The following is a 15,566-nucleotide window of genomic DNA, read 5'->3' on the forward strand; positions in this document are numbered from 1 at the left end:
GTCTTGCCAGTTGTTACTCTTGGAGCACCATCTAATGGATGAGTTATGAAAGATCTTTTTTCTAGCAAGACAAGCCAAAGTTCTTTACATTCTTCTCATTTGATACCCACTCATCAGCATTAATATACAACCAAAGCCAGTTATTCCAAATCCCAGTTAACCAAAACCTTCAATTAACCAAAATGTGATCATGTCATTGATATCAATATGTGGTTCACAGAGATTCCCAATTTTAATGTTCCTGAAAATTTTTGATTACTTCGGATTACATTTTTTTCTATAAAAACTTTTAATGTTTGCAATATTTCTAATATTCCACAGGGCAGAATCTTAACTATTAGCTGTCCCTGCTTTCTCCTCCACACAGGTAGGTTGTTCCCCTACCCATGACCTGTCTAATCAGCAGACATCCCGTGATGTTTCTGTTGCTTGCCCCCTGCAGTCCCCAAAAGTTCCTGGTTCTCTTGCTGCAGTGAGAATGAAGTTTCTCTCTCCACTGGCAGCTGAGTAACATTCTCCACGGTCCTGCTGGGGAATATGTTCTTTTCAGGTCTCTCCAAGATCCTAGCCAGTTGTAGCACCTGCAGGCTCTTGGAAGCCAGCAGCACAGACATGTCCTTAGCAACCAATACCACATGCCTCTTCCACCTCCTACTCAGCAAGTGCCTGCTAGCCAACATGCCTCTGTGTTTGCAAACTAAACAGGGATGGATTTTTGCCTCACTCAGAGTCTTGTTTTTTCTGCCCAGTCTGTTTCTACTCCTGTTTTACTCTTCTTCCTCTGAGTCTCATTTTCTTTGCACAGGGACCAATTGAACCCATGGTCGCCTTACCTGGGCGTGGGGGAAGCTCACCTCTTGTCTACAATGGGAAATAATATAAAGAGTTATGTAGCATAAAGAGTTATGTTATCTTGGTATCTCAACTTCTGGGCACCCCAAGTCCATCAAGTCTTTCCATGAACCATCTCCACCATATCTCATGTCCCATCTGCCATGCCTAGCCTCCTCCTACTCAGTGCCTGATGCCACAGGACCATCCCTATGGTTCCCATGGATTTCTAAGGAGTTCTCTTCAGCAGGGTGGAAGTGGGACTCTAGTGGGACTCCAGGAGTCTGGAAGGATCCCAGGAACCTAGCAGAATCTGTGATGGCCATTATTGGTTGCACCCTTGCCTCATCCGTTTTGGAAATCCTTGCTAAATAGCAAAAAGCAGTTATTCAAGAGAGGCACTGTCTGCTAACCAGCCAGGTTTCCCATTGCTTGATGCTACCCTGTGGTGAATAAGGAGTAGTGACCAATGGACCAGTGAATATTCATACTCAAAGACCTTTGAATATAATTATTATGTCTTAGTGAAGAAAGTGCACTGAGTGTTTCCTGTCCCCAATGTGAACTCTCAAATGGTTTCCCTGTCTAGAAATCCTTCCTGCTAACTGAGATCATAGCTTCCCTACCTATGTCACTGGCGATCCCTTTAATGGACTTGCCATTGGGTGTCTGAGTTTGTATTATAAGTGCTTATTTGCACCATATCTTTTGTGTAAAGCATTCTGATGTCTGAATCCAAACTCTCTACCTGGTTTATTAATCTGTTATTGTCAAAGCTTCCAGTGCTTCAACATTCTTGTTTTGCCAAAGTCCAGACATCAATTTGGCAGGCCATTCTTTTACCTATTCCAGTATTTTCCCCCACAACTCTTTTAGGAATTCCCTTCTCATGTCCTCTTTACTGTATTAGAAGAAATGATAAATACATCCTTATGTCTAAACATAAATCATATTTATTTTCTCTCATTTTTGGCACAAGCTAGTTTTTGTTCTCCATTAAGTACTTTGGAATGATAAGGGTTTATAGTACTGTATGTACATTTAAATTGCTGTGGCTCTTGTTATGGTAACATTGTTGTCCTAGCAACATGACTTGTGCAAATGGAAGGCCAGAGTTCACATGTGTATTTTGTACAAATTTTGGAAGACATAGGATGGATCAATTAGTCATCCATTTTATATCATCCCACGTAGAGTAACCTTTCATAAGTATTAACTGCACACCGCTGAATATACTATGCCTGAAATGCTTAAGAAAATGCTATTTTTAAAAAAGCAAATGTTAAGATTGGACTCTAAAATACCCCTTTTTGCCCCTCATTCAAGGGTATTTATCCTTTACACCACACCTGACACACATTGACTTTTTTTGAATCGCCTAAGTGGTTACTAGATATCACAGATATTATATGTTCCCCATAGGAAGTGCTGCTTAATGAGTGGACAGCTACATTTTGTGCCATTATCAAGTGGTCTTCAGATGTAGGATGAATTGTATTAATTCATTGTTGACAAGTGCAGACTTCAAAAGCACACTTAGCCATTGCACCTAACTGGAGATCCAATAGCATTCAAAGGCCCAACAAAACACTGTTAACTCCTCTGCCCCCTTGCACTGCTGATTTAAAAGTCATGCACATATTCCATCGATCTGCCATTTCTTCCAGTTGCTTTCCTCAGCCAATAACCATTACTCCTCTCTTATCCTGGATGAGTCTTAGCCAAGTAACTGTAGTCCAAATTCCAAACTTGGCTGCATGCTTGTAAGTAATTGCACCATCCAGATCTGATGAAACTGAGACATAGAACTGAGTGTCCTCTTACTAACTCTTCTAGCAGCCTCACGTTAGAGGTAATTGGAAAAAAATTCAAAATAGATTTTTGTCAGAAAAAACTGTTTTGACTAAACCAATTTTTTTTAATGAAATGGTTTTGATTAAATATCCCATGAAAGAAAAAAACATTAAAATGATTATTTTTTTATTTGGAAACTTTTTTTCTTGAAAATTTCAAATTTTTGTTTCAAAATTCCAAAATTTTATGATACAGGTTTTCATTTTTTATATTTTTACATTGCATTACAACACAAACAGGAGACACTTTGATCTAGAAAATATATTTCAATCAGTACTGAGTAACATCTGCCCTTAATAATTTTTAAAATAAAATAAAAATAATAGAATATTTCAACTGATATATTGTCATGAAATAATGTAAAATCATAATTATAATGATGATAAAATATAAAAATGAGAAAAAACATAAAGTAAATTCCAAAATGAGTTTTGGATTTTCATTTTTGCAGGAAATTTCAAAATATTTGTTTCCATTCCAAATTGGAAAAAAACCAAAATTTTGAAATTTCCCCCGAAAAATGCAATTTTCGGGACAGGGTGATAATTTGCAAGATTGGCCACAACAAAAGATGGTGGGGGGAGGGTTAAGCAGATGCTGTACGAACCCTTCTTAAGGAATTCCTATCACCTTGCTTTCCAAATACACCTATAATGGACCCAAGATCTCCCTTCTAAACTTCACCCGCCAAGAAGTACAAAGACCCAATATGCAAATTGTAATTGGAAACTCCCTCAGCACTTCAGTGTGTGATACTGATTGAAACTTAAGCAGAGAAGATTTAACATTAGTTCTTTCCTACTCCACACCAAACCATGGTTCTGCTACCTGTGAGGCTGGTAATCCAGTCTGATTTGTGTACTCTTATTCATGGAGTAGCTGGAAGACTTCAGAAATTGTGAAACTTTTTATGCTGCAGCTGAGAGGAGCCAACACTCCGAACCCCTCGGCCTCACCCCCACCATATGAATTTTGTTGCGTGCACCAATATGGAGGTGATATGTCAGACATCACCTCCATATTGGTGCTCATAACAAAATTCATTCCGCACATGCATGGGGAAAAAATAGAGGGGACGCTGGTCATCATGATGCTTTTTTATTTATTATTATTATTATTATTATTATTATTTTATTTTATTTATTATCATTAGAAGTAAGGCAAACAGGTGTTTTCCATCTCTATGTTCTATGGGCCAAACTCTCTGCTGGTGTGACTCTGCTGAAGTTAGCAGAGAATTTAGCAATAGGTTTCTGTAAGAAGAAGAAAATGTAGGCAGAATATCTGGACAAGTTGCTGACGGTGAGATCTAGCAGCCTATGGAATAATCTGCCGAAAGACTTGATGGAAGCCACATTCCTTGACGTCTGGATGAAATCATAGGAAATGTATAATGAGGAACAATCATGCACTAGCAGGAAGATAACTGAATGAGAATGTTCCAGCTCTAGATTCTATGTACAGTAAACTATATTAGACACTTCAATATTTTAAATCCAGTGTGACTTGCTTACATACAGATAGATTAAATAGAGAGTAATACATGTCTCATAAGTTTGTTAACAAGTTAACCGTGATCTTTTCTTGCAATACGTTGTAGGCAACATAAATTATGTCAAAAATGCCATATCTAATGTGTGAATGGACATGTGATATTTCCATACATAGTTCATACAGTAAGTTTTCTTCTTGCAATATTTCCTTTAACATGAATGGAGCTTTCATACAATGTTTGAACAAATGTCTGAGCATATTTTCAAAGGTAACAAGTTGAGAAGGTTGGCCAAAGTTAATTGGACTGAAATGCTCTGGTCTAACTAAAGATTTTGGGTTCAATATAGAGGTATCTGGGTGAAATTAAGGGTCTGTGATATGCAGGATGTCAGACTAGATGATCTATAGTTTCTTCTGGCCTTATAATTTATGAAACGATGAAATAATCATCTTTTTCTTCTTTGAATATCCAGTCCATGAGCTTAATAGAGATTGGGAACCCTTCCCAGAGTTTGGAGAATGTGTGTCGCTGGGCCTATCTACAACAGAAGCCTGACACTGCACATGCAGAATATCATGACCATGCTATTTTTCTCACAAGGCAGGATTTTGGCCCATCTGGCATGCAAGGTAAGGCATATGCTGAGTGATCAAATGACTTATAAATATTACAATTACTGATTGGGGTTTCTTCCCCCATTCAGAAAAAAGCTAATTTAGCTTAGGAGCCACTAACATTTATCCTTAAGTGTGAGTGTTTTGCCAAGTGCTATTTGTTTTCAGGTGACCTACGCTAGGAATACATTCGTTTCTCATTGTTCTATTGTTTTACCTCTCTGTTTCAATAGCATTATTTTGGGGCACATGTAGGGTGACCAGACAGCAAGTGTGAAAAAGCAGGATGTGGAAGGGCGGATAATAGGTATCTATATAAGACAAAGCCCCAAATATCAGGACTGTCCCTATAAAATCAGGGTATCTGGTCACCTTAGGAACATGTCTTTACTCTTATTCAAGCCAAAGAAATCTTATTGCTTTGATCCCTGTATGCTTATGCCTAGAGTTGAATCTCAAATAATGTTACATTCTTATGTAAAGACCAGTGTGTCTCAAGACTAAACAGCCTGCATTCCCTCAAGAAAAATGGTCACTCAATATTATTAGCGAACAAGGGGAAATACTCTAGCGGCATTATAACATAGTAGTGGCAATGTGGTCTACTGGTTTGAACATGGGGCTAGGAACCAGAAATTTTTAATTTATAATCCCAACTCTGCCATTGAGTCATTATGGGTACATCTACACTGGAATAAAAGATCTGCAGCGCGGCTGTAGGCACCCAGGTCAGCTGACTCGGACTTGTGGGGTGCAGGCGGTGGGCCTTGTAGCCATTCGGGCTCTGGGACCCTCCCCCATCATTGGATGTCTACATCCCACAGCCCGAGCCCCACAAGCTGGAGTCAGCTGACAAGGCCAGCCATGGGCGTTTAATTGCTGTGTAGCCATACCCTACGTGGCCTTGGAGAAATCGTTCAGCCTTATTGTGCCGGTTTCCCCATCTGTACCAAATGGAGATAATAATGCTTGCTTACTGACATCACTGGGCTGTTATGAGGATTCAGTGTTTAGGGCCAAGATTGTCCACAGTATTGTTCAGGATAGAATTTGGCCCCTAATATTCATTCAGTGCTTAGAATAATGTAAAGCACTATGTGGCTGTTAAGAACTAATTTTAAACATGAATAGTGTAAAGTGGGTCTAGGAGGACATGTTAGTTTACGACATCTAGCAGCATGCTTCTCCCTTTCTGGAAGCCTGATGATGACACTTCTGTAAGTCTCACTTCTGTGCTGCTGCAAGACCACAAGTGCCACAGCAGTAGAGATTAGATGAAGGTGTTGTATAAAGAGTTCTCATAAACATTCTCTCACGCAGATTCACTTACTTCTTGAGTCATGCTTTCTCTTTTTAGGCTATGCTCCAGTTACTGGAATGTGTCATCCTGTACGAAGTTGCACCCTCAACCATGAAGATGGTTTTTCCTCTGCATTTGTGGTGGCCCATGAAACTGGGCATGTGTAAGTACTTTGAAAAGCTCTATCTTATTATGTCTTTGATGCTGGGGACTGTTTGTGGTGTTGGGAAGGTATGTCCTTGTGGTTTAGATACAAGACTAAAGAGTTAAGCTTAGATTCCATTCTTAGCTCTGACAAAGAAATCCTTTGTGACCTTGGACAAACCCATTAAACACTCTCTCTCAGCTTTTGCAGCTGTAAAATGGAGACATGCTTACCTACATCACAGGCTCATTCTGAGGCTAAACTGATAAAGGCCTACAAAATGCATTCCGATCTCCTGGCAGAAGAGCAAAGTATTTATTGTTATGCAAAATAATTTCTTTGCTATAGCGGAAGGCATGAGTCTCGAAAGCAATTCTCAGTAAATATAGTCACATCTTCTATGTGTGCATCACCTTCTAGTAATACTGTATAACACCTCAAAGAGGGTACATTGTATGTTACAGCATAATAACATATGCCAAGAACTGAAGCTACATCCAATTCCTAATACATTAATTTGAAGGATACAACTATTTTATTTGCTGGTGTAGTAAGAACCAGTGTCCAGGCAGGGAGCTGGTAAATCTTTTGTTATTTTAGGATGACTCAGTTTCTTCAGGAATAAAGCACATTCATTTAGATGCCCTCATCTCCTCAGTGGAATCACAAATCCCAGAAGTCTTTTCACTGAATGGGGCTTTATTGTTCCTACATTAAGAACACTTGTCAGAGTCCGGTGAATCCTACAGTGCATATTAATTAAATAGGGACATGGAATTGATTCCTACATGGATTTGGTTCTCATATCACTAACTCTTGGCTTCAGCATTTCAGCAACTAGGAACATCTGATCAGAATGGATGATACATCACTAAAGACGTCTTTAGCTTTTGAAATCATCTTTAGTCCGAACATGTTACCATACAGTTAGTTATCAGTGGTGTGTCTCCTGAAAGAAGACCCCAGTATCAGTCAAATTTCAGTCTCAGAACAATGCAGTAGAACCCCCTGACACAGGGCAAGGGGGAGATTGGTTTTGTTTTGTGGGGTTTTTTTTTAATAAAGCAAAAAGGAATAAAAAGTTGCTGTCACTCGGGGTGAAAGTTTTAAAAGCTTCCTAAGTCACTTAGGAACCTAAGTCCAATTTACTTTCAGTGGGATTAAAGATCCTAAGCCACTTAGGTCTTTTGATTTTACCCTCGATGAAAATACGCTTGTTCTCCTATCTTCTGTTCTAGATTAGGCATGGAGCATGATGGCCAGGGCAACAGGTGTGGGGATGAGGTCCGAATGGGGAGCATCATGGCCCCCCTTGTCCAGGCTGCGTTCCATCGTTTCCACTGGTCTCGCTGTAGCCAACAAGAGCTGAACAGATATCTACAGTGAGTAACTTATGAATCTGACTCTCTTTGGCTAGGAAGTTTTTAAAAGCCCCTCTGAGAGTCATATTTGAACTTTGTGCTTTTATTAGCTACTAAGACTGGGTTTTAAAAAATCCCAAACCCCATCCTGCTGGGAACAAGACACTTTTCCAGGAGATGCAAATAACAAAGGCTCAGATGGACTATTCATTTAAGTACAGCTATTAGTGTTATTGAAATTTGATAATATGTACACTGTCATCCTCGAATCTACAAGCAAATATGATTACTGGTCTTGTTACCAACTTGCTTCCTCCCACCCTGCAGCTGATAGAAAACCTGTCTCATTAATCTGAGTAACACTCTTCGGTTGTAAGCGTAGCTGGAGAATTGGATGTAACTCTGGTTGGTAGAAGAACATATCAGCAGCATTTCCAAGTACTAAAGCTGTGCTGAGCCAGTTGCATTGTACTGGGATGCTTAAGGAGGAAAGCATGTGCCCTTCCATGTACGTGCAGGGCTCCCACTGACTTCAGTGGCAGCCTCTCAAGAACACCAAAAGGAAGAATTTGGCCCTAAGGCTTTCTTTCTATGATTACTTTATCTCTAAATACCCTGTCATTACAAAGGCCAGTCCATTTCCCATGCTTTCTAACAGCCTCCTCTATGTTCCTTTCCTCTTTAAAGAGAAACCACCAACTTGAAACTTAGTTTCAAAAGGCCAATAAAAAAAGAACTTGGTCTGCTTCTGTGTCCTCCTGTCAATGGATGTGTTTTTAAAAATCGCATTTTTCCTATTTAAAAAAAAAATCTTTTTCTCTCTCTGGTTGCTGTGTGAAAGACATACAAACAACAGGGGAAAACCTATTAACTGAATATACTGGGGAAACTCTGAAAATGCTTAGAAAAAAGTTGAAAAATACATGAAATAAACCAATTAAAAGAAACCACTCTTTATTTTCTCACTTCTTTTTAAGTTACGGTATATGAAGTGTTACTTTTGGCAATAATAAGTAAAAAATTATGAGGGGAAAGTTTTTTCAGTTAAATCCCTTTAAGCTATTTGTGTTAAATAAAAGTAATCTGGTCTAGAGTTCTGATTTATTTTTTAACCACAGGGTACAGTAAAATGCTTCTATGAATAAAAATATTGCACAGATAGGAGAGGAGTATGATGTCTTGTTCTAAAGTAGACCTAGACTCAAAATTCTGTCCTTTGTTCATTGAGATCATTAGAATGACCTGAATAATTGCCAGATATAGGACACTCCTAGTCTTCCTACAGAATCCACAAGGAATTTGATCCTAATTGGACTTTTGGTTACCATTTTTCACAGCCAAAGAACTACTCTTGTGAATATGATGAATAACATGAGAGGAAAATTATGGCCATAAAAACAGAGAAACTGGTTTGTTAAATGTAACTAATTTTGTGATGTCCCCAGATAATACTAGATTACATGTGAACATAGCAGGGATACTGTCCACCATGTGACACTTGAGAAAGTAGCTTTGAAATTATGAAATTCACAGTTACACGATAGTCAACCATTACTGCTGGAAACAGTTTGGATCCTCTGTGCTCCAGGAGTCTTCCCCATGTATGTTTCAAGTTCGTTGTAGGCAATGTGTTTGCAGTATTACTAGTGTTTAAGATACCAGAAAGAAAAGGAGTCCTTGTGGCACCTTAGAGACTAACCAATTTATTTGAGCATGAGCTTTCGTGAGCTACAGCTCACTTCATCAGATGCATACCGTGGAAACTGCAGCAGACTTTATATATACACAGAGAATATGAAACAATACCTCCTCCCACCCCACTGTCCTGCTGGTAATAGCTTATCTAAAGTGAGCAACAGGTTAGGCCATTTCCAGCACAAATCCAGGTTTTCTCACCCTCCACCCCCCCACACAAATTCACTCTCCTGCTGGTGATAGCCCATCCAAAGTGACAACTCTTTACACAATGTGCATGATAATGAAGTTAGGCCATTTCCTGCACAAATCCAGGTTCTCTCACTCCCTCACCCCCCTCCAAAAACCCACCCCCATACACACACAGACTCACTCTCCTGCTGGTAATAGCTCATCCAAACTGACCACTCTCCAAGTTTAAAACCAAGTTAAACCAGAACATCTGGAGGGGGGGGGTAGGAAAAAACAAGAGGAAATAGGCTACCTTGCATAATGACTTAGCCACTCCCAGTCTCTATTTAAGCCTAAATTAATAGTATCCAATTTGCAAATGAATTCCAATTCAGCAGTTTCTCGCTGGAGTCTGGATTTGAAGTTTCTTTGTTTTAAGATAGCGACCTTCATGTCTGTGATTGCGTGACCAGAGAGATTGAAGTGTTCTCCGACTGGTTTATGAATGTTATAATTCTTGACATCTGATTTGTGTCCATTTATTCTTTTACGTAGAGACTGTCCAGTTTGACCAATGTACATGGCAGAGGGGCATTGCTGGCACATGATGGCATAAATCACATTGGTGGATGTGCAGGTGAACGAGCCTCTGATAGTGTGGCTGATGTTATTAGGCCCTGTGATGGTGTCCCCTGAATAGATATGTGGGCACAATTGGCAACGGGCTTTGTTGCAAGGATAAGTTCCTGGGTTAGTGGTTCTGTTGTGTGGTATGTGGCTGTTGGTGAGTATTTGCTTCAGGTTGCGGGGCTGTCTGTAGGCAAGGACTGGCCTGTCTCCCAAGATTTGTGAGAGTGTTGGGTCATCCTTTAGGATAGGTTGTAGATCCTTAATAATGCGTTGGAGGGGTTTTAGTTGGGGGCTGAAGGTGATGGCTAGTGGAGTCTGCTGCAGTTTCCACGGTATGCATCTGATGAAGTGAGCTGTAGCGCACGAAAGCTCATGCTCAAATAAATTGGTTAGTCTCTAAGGTGCCACAAGGACTCCTTTTCTTTTTGCGAATACAGACTAACACGGCTGTTACTCTGAAACCTGTCATTATGCAAGGCACTGCATTTAGCCGTATGGAGTGGAAATCTATCAACTGCATGAAAAAACTTGCACAGATACAGACAGACATCATCTTCCTTTCCAAATGCAAAGAGATGGACATCGTACCAAAAGGACTGAAGGTAAAAAATCCATTACAATCTACATACCACACAGACTATGCTGACAGCTTGTGCCACACGCTCTCAAAGAAACTGCGGAATCACCTGATCAACATCCTCTACAGCAAACAGGGAAAGATTAAGAATGAGCTCTCAAAAATGGATACTCTCATAAAAAACCAACCTTCCACACAAACTTCCTCGTGGCTGGATTTTACTAAAACTAGACAAGCCATTTACAACGCACACTTTGCTTCTCTACAAAAGAAAAAGGACACTAAACTTTCTAAACTACTACATGCTACAAGGGGCCACAGCAATGGTTCCCTCAACCCACCTAGCAATATTGTTAACCTATCCAACTATACTCTCAGCCCAGCAGAAGCAGCTGTTCTATCTCGGGGCCTCTCCTTCTGCCCCTCCACCCCCACGAACATGATACAGTTCTGTGGTGACCTAGAATCCTATTTTCGACGTCTCCGACTCAAGGAATATTTCCAAAATACCTCTGAACAACATACTAATCCACAGAGGTCTCCCTACCAACACTACAGAAAGAAGGATTCTAGGTGGACTCCTCCTGAAGGTCGAAACAGCAGACTGGACTTCTACATAGAGTGCTTCCGCCGACGTGCACAGGCTGAAATTGTGGAAAAGCAGCATCACTTGCCCCATAACCTCAGCCATGCGGAACGCAATGCCATCCACAGCCTCAGAAACAACTCTGACATCATAATCAAAAAGGCTGACAAAGGAGGTGCTGTTGTCATCATGAATAGGTCGGAATATGAACAAGAGGCTGCTCGGCAGCTCTCCAACACGAGTTTCTACAAGCCATTACCCTATGATCCCACTGAGAGTTACCAAAAGCAGCTACAGCATTTGCTCAAGAAACTTCCTGAAAAAGCACAAGATCAAATCCGCACAGACACACCCCTGGAACCCCGACCTGGGATATTCTATCTACTACCCAAGATCCATAAACCTGGAAATCCTGGGCGCCCCATCATCTCAGGCATTGGCACCCTGACAGCAGGATTGTCTGGCTATGTAGACTCCCTCCTCAGGCCCTATGCTACCAGCACTCCCAGCTACCTTCGAGACACCACTGACTTCCTGAGGAAACTTCAATCCATTGGTGATCTTCCTGATAACACCATCCTGGCCACTATGGATGTAGAAGCCCTCTACACCAACATTCCACACAAAGATGGACTACAAGCCGTCAGGAACACTATCCCCGATAATGTCACGGCTAACCTGGTGGCTGAACTTTGTGACTTTGTCCTTACCCATAACTATTTCACATTTGGGGACAATGTATACCTTCAGATCAGCGGCACTGCTATGGGTACCCGCATGGCCCCACAGTATGCCAACATTTTTATGGCTGATTTAGAACAACGCTTCCTCAGCTCTCGTCCCCTAAAGCCCCTACTCTACTTGCGCTATATTGATGACATCTTCATCATCTGGACCCATGGAAAAGAAGCCCTTGAGGAATTCCACCATGATTTCAACAATTTCCATCCCACCACCAACCTCAGCCTGGTCCAGTCCACACAAGAGATCCACTTCCTGGACACTACAGTGCTAATAAACAATGGTCACATAAACACCACCCTATACCGGAAACCTACTGACCGCTATTCCTACCTGCATGCCTCCAGCTTTCACCCTGACCACACCACACGATCCATCGTCTACAGCCAAGCTCTGCGATACAACCGCATTTGCTCCAACCCCTCAGACAGAGACAAACACCTACAAGATCTCTGTCAAGCTTTCTTACAACTACAATACCCACCTGCGGAAGTAAAGAAACAGATTGATAGAGCCAGAAGAGTTCCCAGAAGTTACCTGCTACAGGACAGGCCTAACAAAGAAAATAACAGAACTCCACTAGCCATCACCTTCAGCCCCCAACTAAAACCCCTCCAACGCATTATTAAGGATCTACAACCTATCCTAAAGGATGACCCAACACTCTCACAAATCTTGGGAGACAGGCCAGTCCTTGCCTACAGACAGCCCCGCAACCTGAAGCAAATACTCACCAACAGCCACATACCACACAACAGAACCACTAACCCAGGAACTTATCCTTGCAACAAAGCCCGTTGCCAATTGTGCCCACATATCTATTCAGGGGACACCATCACAGGGCCTAATAACATCAGCCACACTATCAGAGGCTCGTTCACCTGCACATCCACCAATGTGATTTATGCCATCATGTGCCAGCAATGCCCCTCTGCCATGTACATTGGTCAAACTGGACAGTCTCTACGTAAAAGAATAAATGGACACAAATCAGATGTCAAGAATTATAACATTCATAAACCAGTCGGAGAACACTTCAATCTCTCTGGTCACGCAATCACAGACATGAAGGTCGCTATCTTAAAACAAAGAAACTTCAAATCCAGACTCCAGCGAGAAACTGCTGAATTGGAATTCATTTGCAAATTGGATACTATTAATTTAGGCTTAAATAGAGACTGGGAGTGGCTAAGTCATTATGCAAGGTAGCCTATTTCCTCTTGTTTTTTCCTACCCCCCCCCCCTCCAGATGTTCTGGTTTAACTTGGTTTTAAACTTGGAGAGTGGTCAGTTTGGATGAGCTATTACCAGCAGGAGAGTGAGTCTGTGTGTGTATGGGGGTGGGTTTTTGGAGGGGGGTGAGGGAGTGAGAGAACCTGGATTTGTGCAGGAAATGGCCTAACTTCATTATCATGCACATTGTGTAAAGAGTTGTCACTTTGGATGGGCTATCACCAGCAGGAGAGTGAATTTGTGTGGGGGGGTAGAGGGTGAGAAAACCTGGATTTGTGCTGGAAATGGCCTAACCTGTTGCTCACTTTAGATAAGCTATTACCAGCAGGACAGTGGGGTGGGAGGAGGTATTGTTTCATATTCTCTGTGTATATATAAAGTCTGCTGCAGTTTCCACGGTATGCATCTGATGAAGTGAGCTGTAGCTCACGAAAGCTCATGCTCAAATAAATTGGTTAGTCTCTAAGGTGCCACAAGGACTCCTTTTCTTTTTGCGAATACAGACTAACACGGCTGTTACTCTGAAACCTAAGATACCAGGAGAATCTGTAATAGGAACACCTCCCTCCCTCCCCCCCCCCCCCCCCCACACACACACACACGCGCGAAGGAAGGAAGGAAGGAAGGAAGCCCTGTCAGAATTCTGTAAAGAGAGGAAAGCTGTCAGAAGAAATATAAAGATGGAACTGCCCTACGGTTTAATAAAGCAAAGGCCAAAAAGTACATTTGCTTGTACGTGAACTTGCTTCTCCTGGTCTAGTGTATAGGAATTTATTATGGAGCTCAGCAATATTCATGGGTGGCAGTCCTGACTTTTGGTTCTAAAGCTTTACTTGAAAGACAGCCGGCAAGAAGAAATTCCACAAATGGAAAATTAATTAAATGTTTTCTTTTCTTCTCAGCCTCATTTGTAGAGGATTCTTTCTCGATTCTTTTCAAATAGGGACTCTGGGGAGTTACAGAAATATACCTGCAAGCTAAATGGAAATTCTAATGGAAAGACATAAGAAAAATAAAAGGTCGAATGCTGTCCCATGTTAAATGCAGATACAGCATGGTAAATACCATGTAAGCATAACTGAAATACTAACTGTTCTTTATGAACCAGTATCTGAGAAATTATACCCTGTATTTTGTTTGGAATGAAAATTTAAAGAAATCACAAAAGCTATAAAAGTCTCACATTCCCGTCTATTACTGTAATTTTTGCCTATTGCAGTTCCTATGATTGTCTGCGTGATGATCCGTTTGAACATGATTGGCCTCCCCTTCCCCAGCTGCCAGGAATTCACTACTCCATGAATGAGCAGTGCCGTTTCGATTTTGGTTTGGGCTACATGATGTGCACAGCTGTAAGTACTTAGCTGAGTTCTGCTATTCCTCATCCAGGCGTGTTGTAATTGTTCTTGAAATGGCCTTAATAAGGACATTATAGTTAAGGCTTCCGATTTTAGGTTTTAATGGATAAACACTGATAAAAACAGCCTGATGAGGGGAAAAAAAAGAAGAAATCAGTGATTATCCAATAAACACGGGAAAAACACCAGAAATGGTTACTTGCATCTAAGGGCTTGTCTACAAAGAGCAGTACTGTGGACTATGGAGGTGTGATTTCTAAAGCGCACTAATATGTTGCATATTAATTGGTCCATGTAGACCCTACTTGTGCACACTAAACGTTCTGCAGCACACTTTAACCTAGTGCTACATTAAAGTGCACAAGGGAACATTACAAAGAAATTATTCATTACAGTATATATTGCTGTCATGAGTAATGTAATATATGTGACAGATATTGCAACTACATGCAGTATCTTTGGAGAAACATTGGATTACGGTTATGAATGATTTATGTATCGCTGTAGATTATATGCAGTTCTGGCGGCGGGGACGGTTGTGTTTAGCTCCTCCAGGAACTAATAACAGTAGGGGGTGATTAAGGTGAATCACTCAGGTTGTAAACACCTCCAGAGAGGTACCATCCCCTAAGGAGGCTTACGTATCCTGGTTCAAATTGGGTTTTCCAAATACCAATAGACAAAGGAGGGGCTTTTGGCATAACAAAGCTTCATTTAAAATGACTCAGGGCCTTCTTTCTGATCCAGGACCTTCTCTCCAAGGGGAACCACACCCTTGCAGAAGGGTTGAAAGACTTTGGCCTGCTAGGGCCCCATAAGACTGATGGGTGACTCCTGGTGTGTTTAGTGTGTGTTTAAATCTGTTAATTGTTTTTATTGCATTTTCTCTGTAATGTTTTTGCATTAAGAAAAAGGACACTTGCTTAGACAGAGCTGTGTGATAACTTGTAACTGCTGGCAATACGCTGGTCGTAG

At 41.1% G+C, this 15,566-nt stretch overlaps 1 protein-coding gene across 1 annotated transcript in view; it reads left to right on the forward strand.

The window, feature by feature from the left end:
* The window catches only part of ADAMTS2 (ADAM metallopeptidase with thrombospondin type 1 motif 2), a 261,507-nt gene that overhangs the window by 203,745 nt on the left and 42,196 nt on the right, over nucleotides 1-15,566 (forward strand). The window contains exons 6-9 of the mRNA XM_077823990.1: nucleotides 4,653-4,809; nucleotides 6,152-6,257; nucleotides 7,478-7,621; nucleotides 14,453-14,585. Of these exons, the coding sequence (XP_077680116.1) occupies nucleotides 4,653-4,809; nucleotides 6,152-6,257; nucleotides 7,478-7,621; nucleotides 14,453-14,585 (540 nt within the window). The remainder of the gene's footprint in view (nucleotides 1-4,652; nucleotides 4,810-6,151; nucleotides 6,258-7,477; nucleotides 7,622-14,452; nucleotides 14,586-15,566) is intronic.

Source organism: Eretmochelys imbricata, chromosome 8, assembly GCF_965152235.1.
Source record: "Eretmochelys imbricata isolate rEreImb1 chromosome 8, rEreImb1.hap1, whole genome shotgun sequence".
In the NCBI taxonomy this organism is placed as follows: domain Eukaryota; kingdom Metazoa; phylum Chordata; order Testudines; family Cheloniidae; genus Eretmochelys; species Eretmochelys imbricata.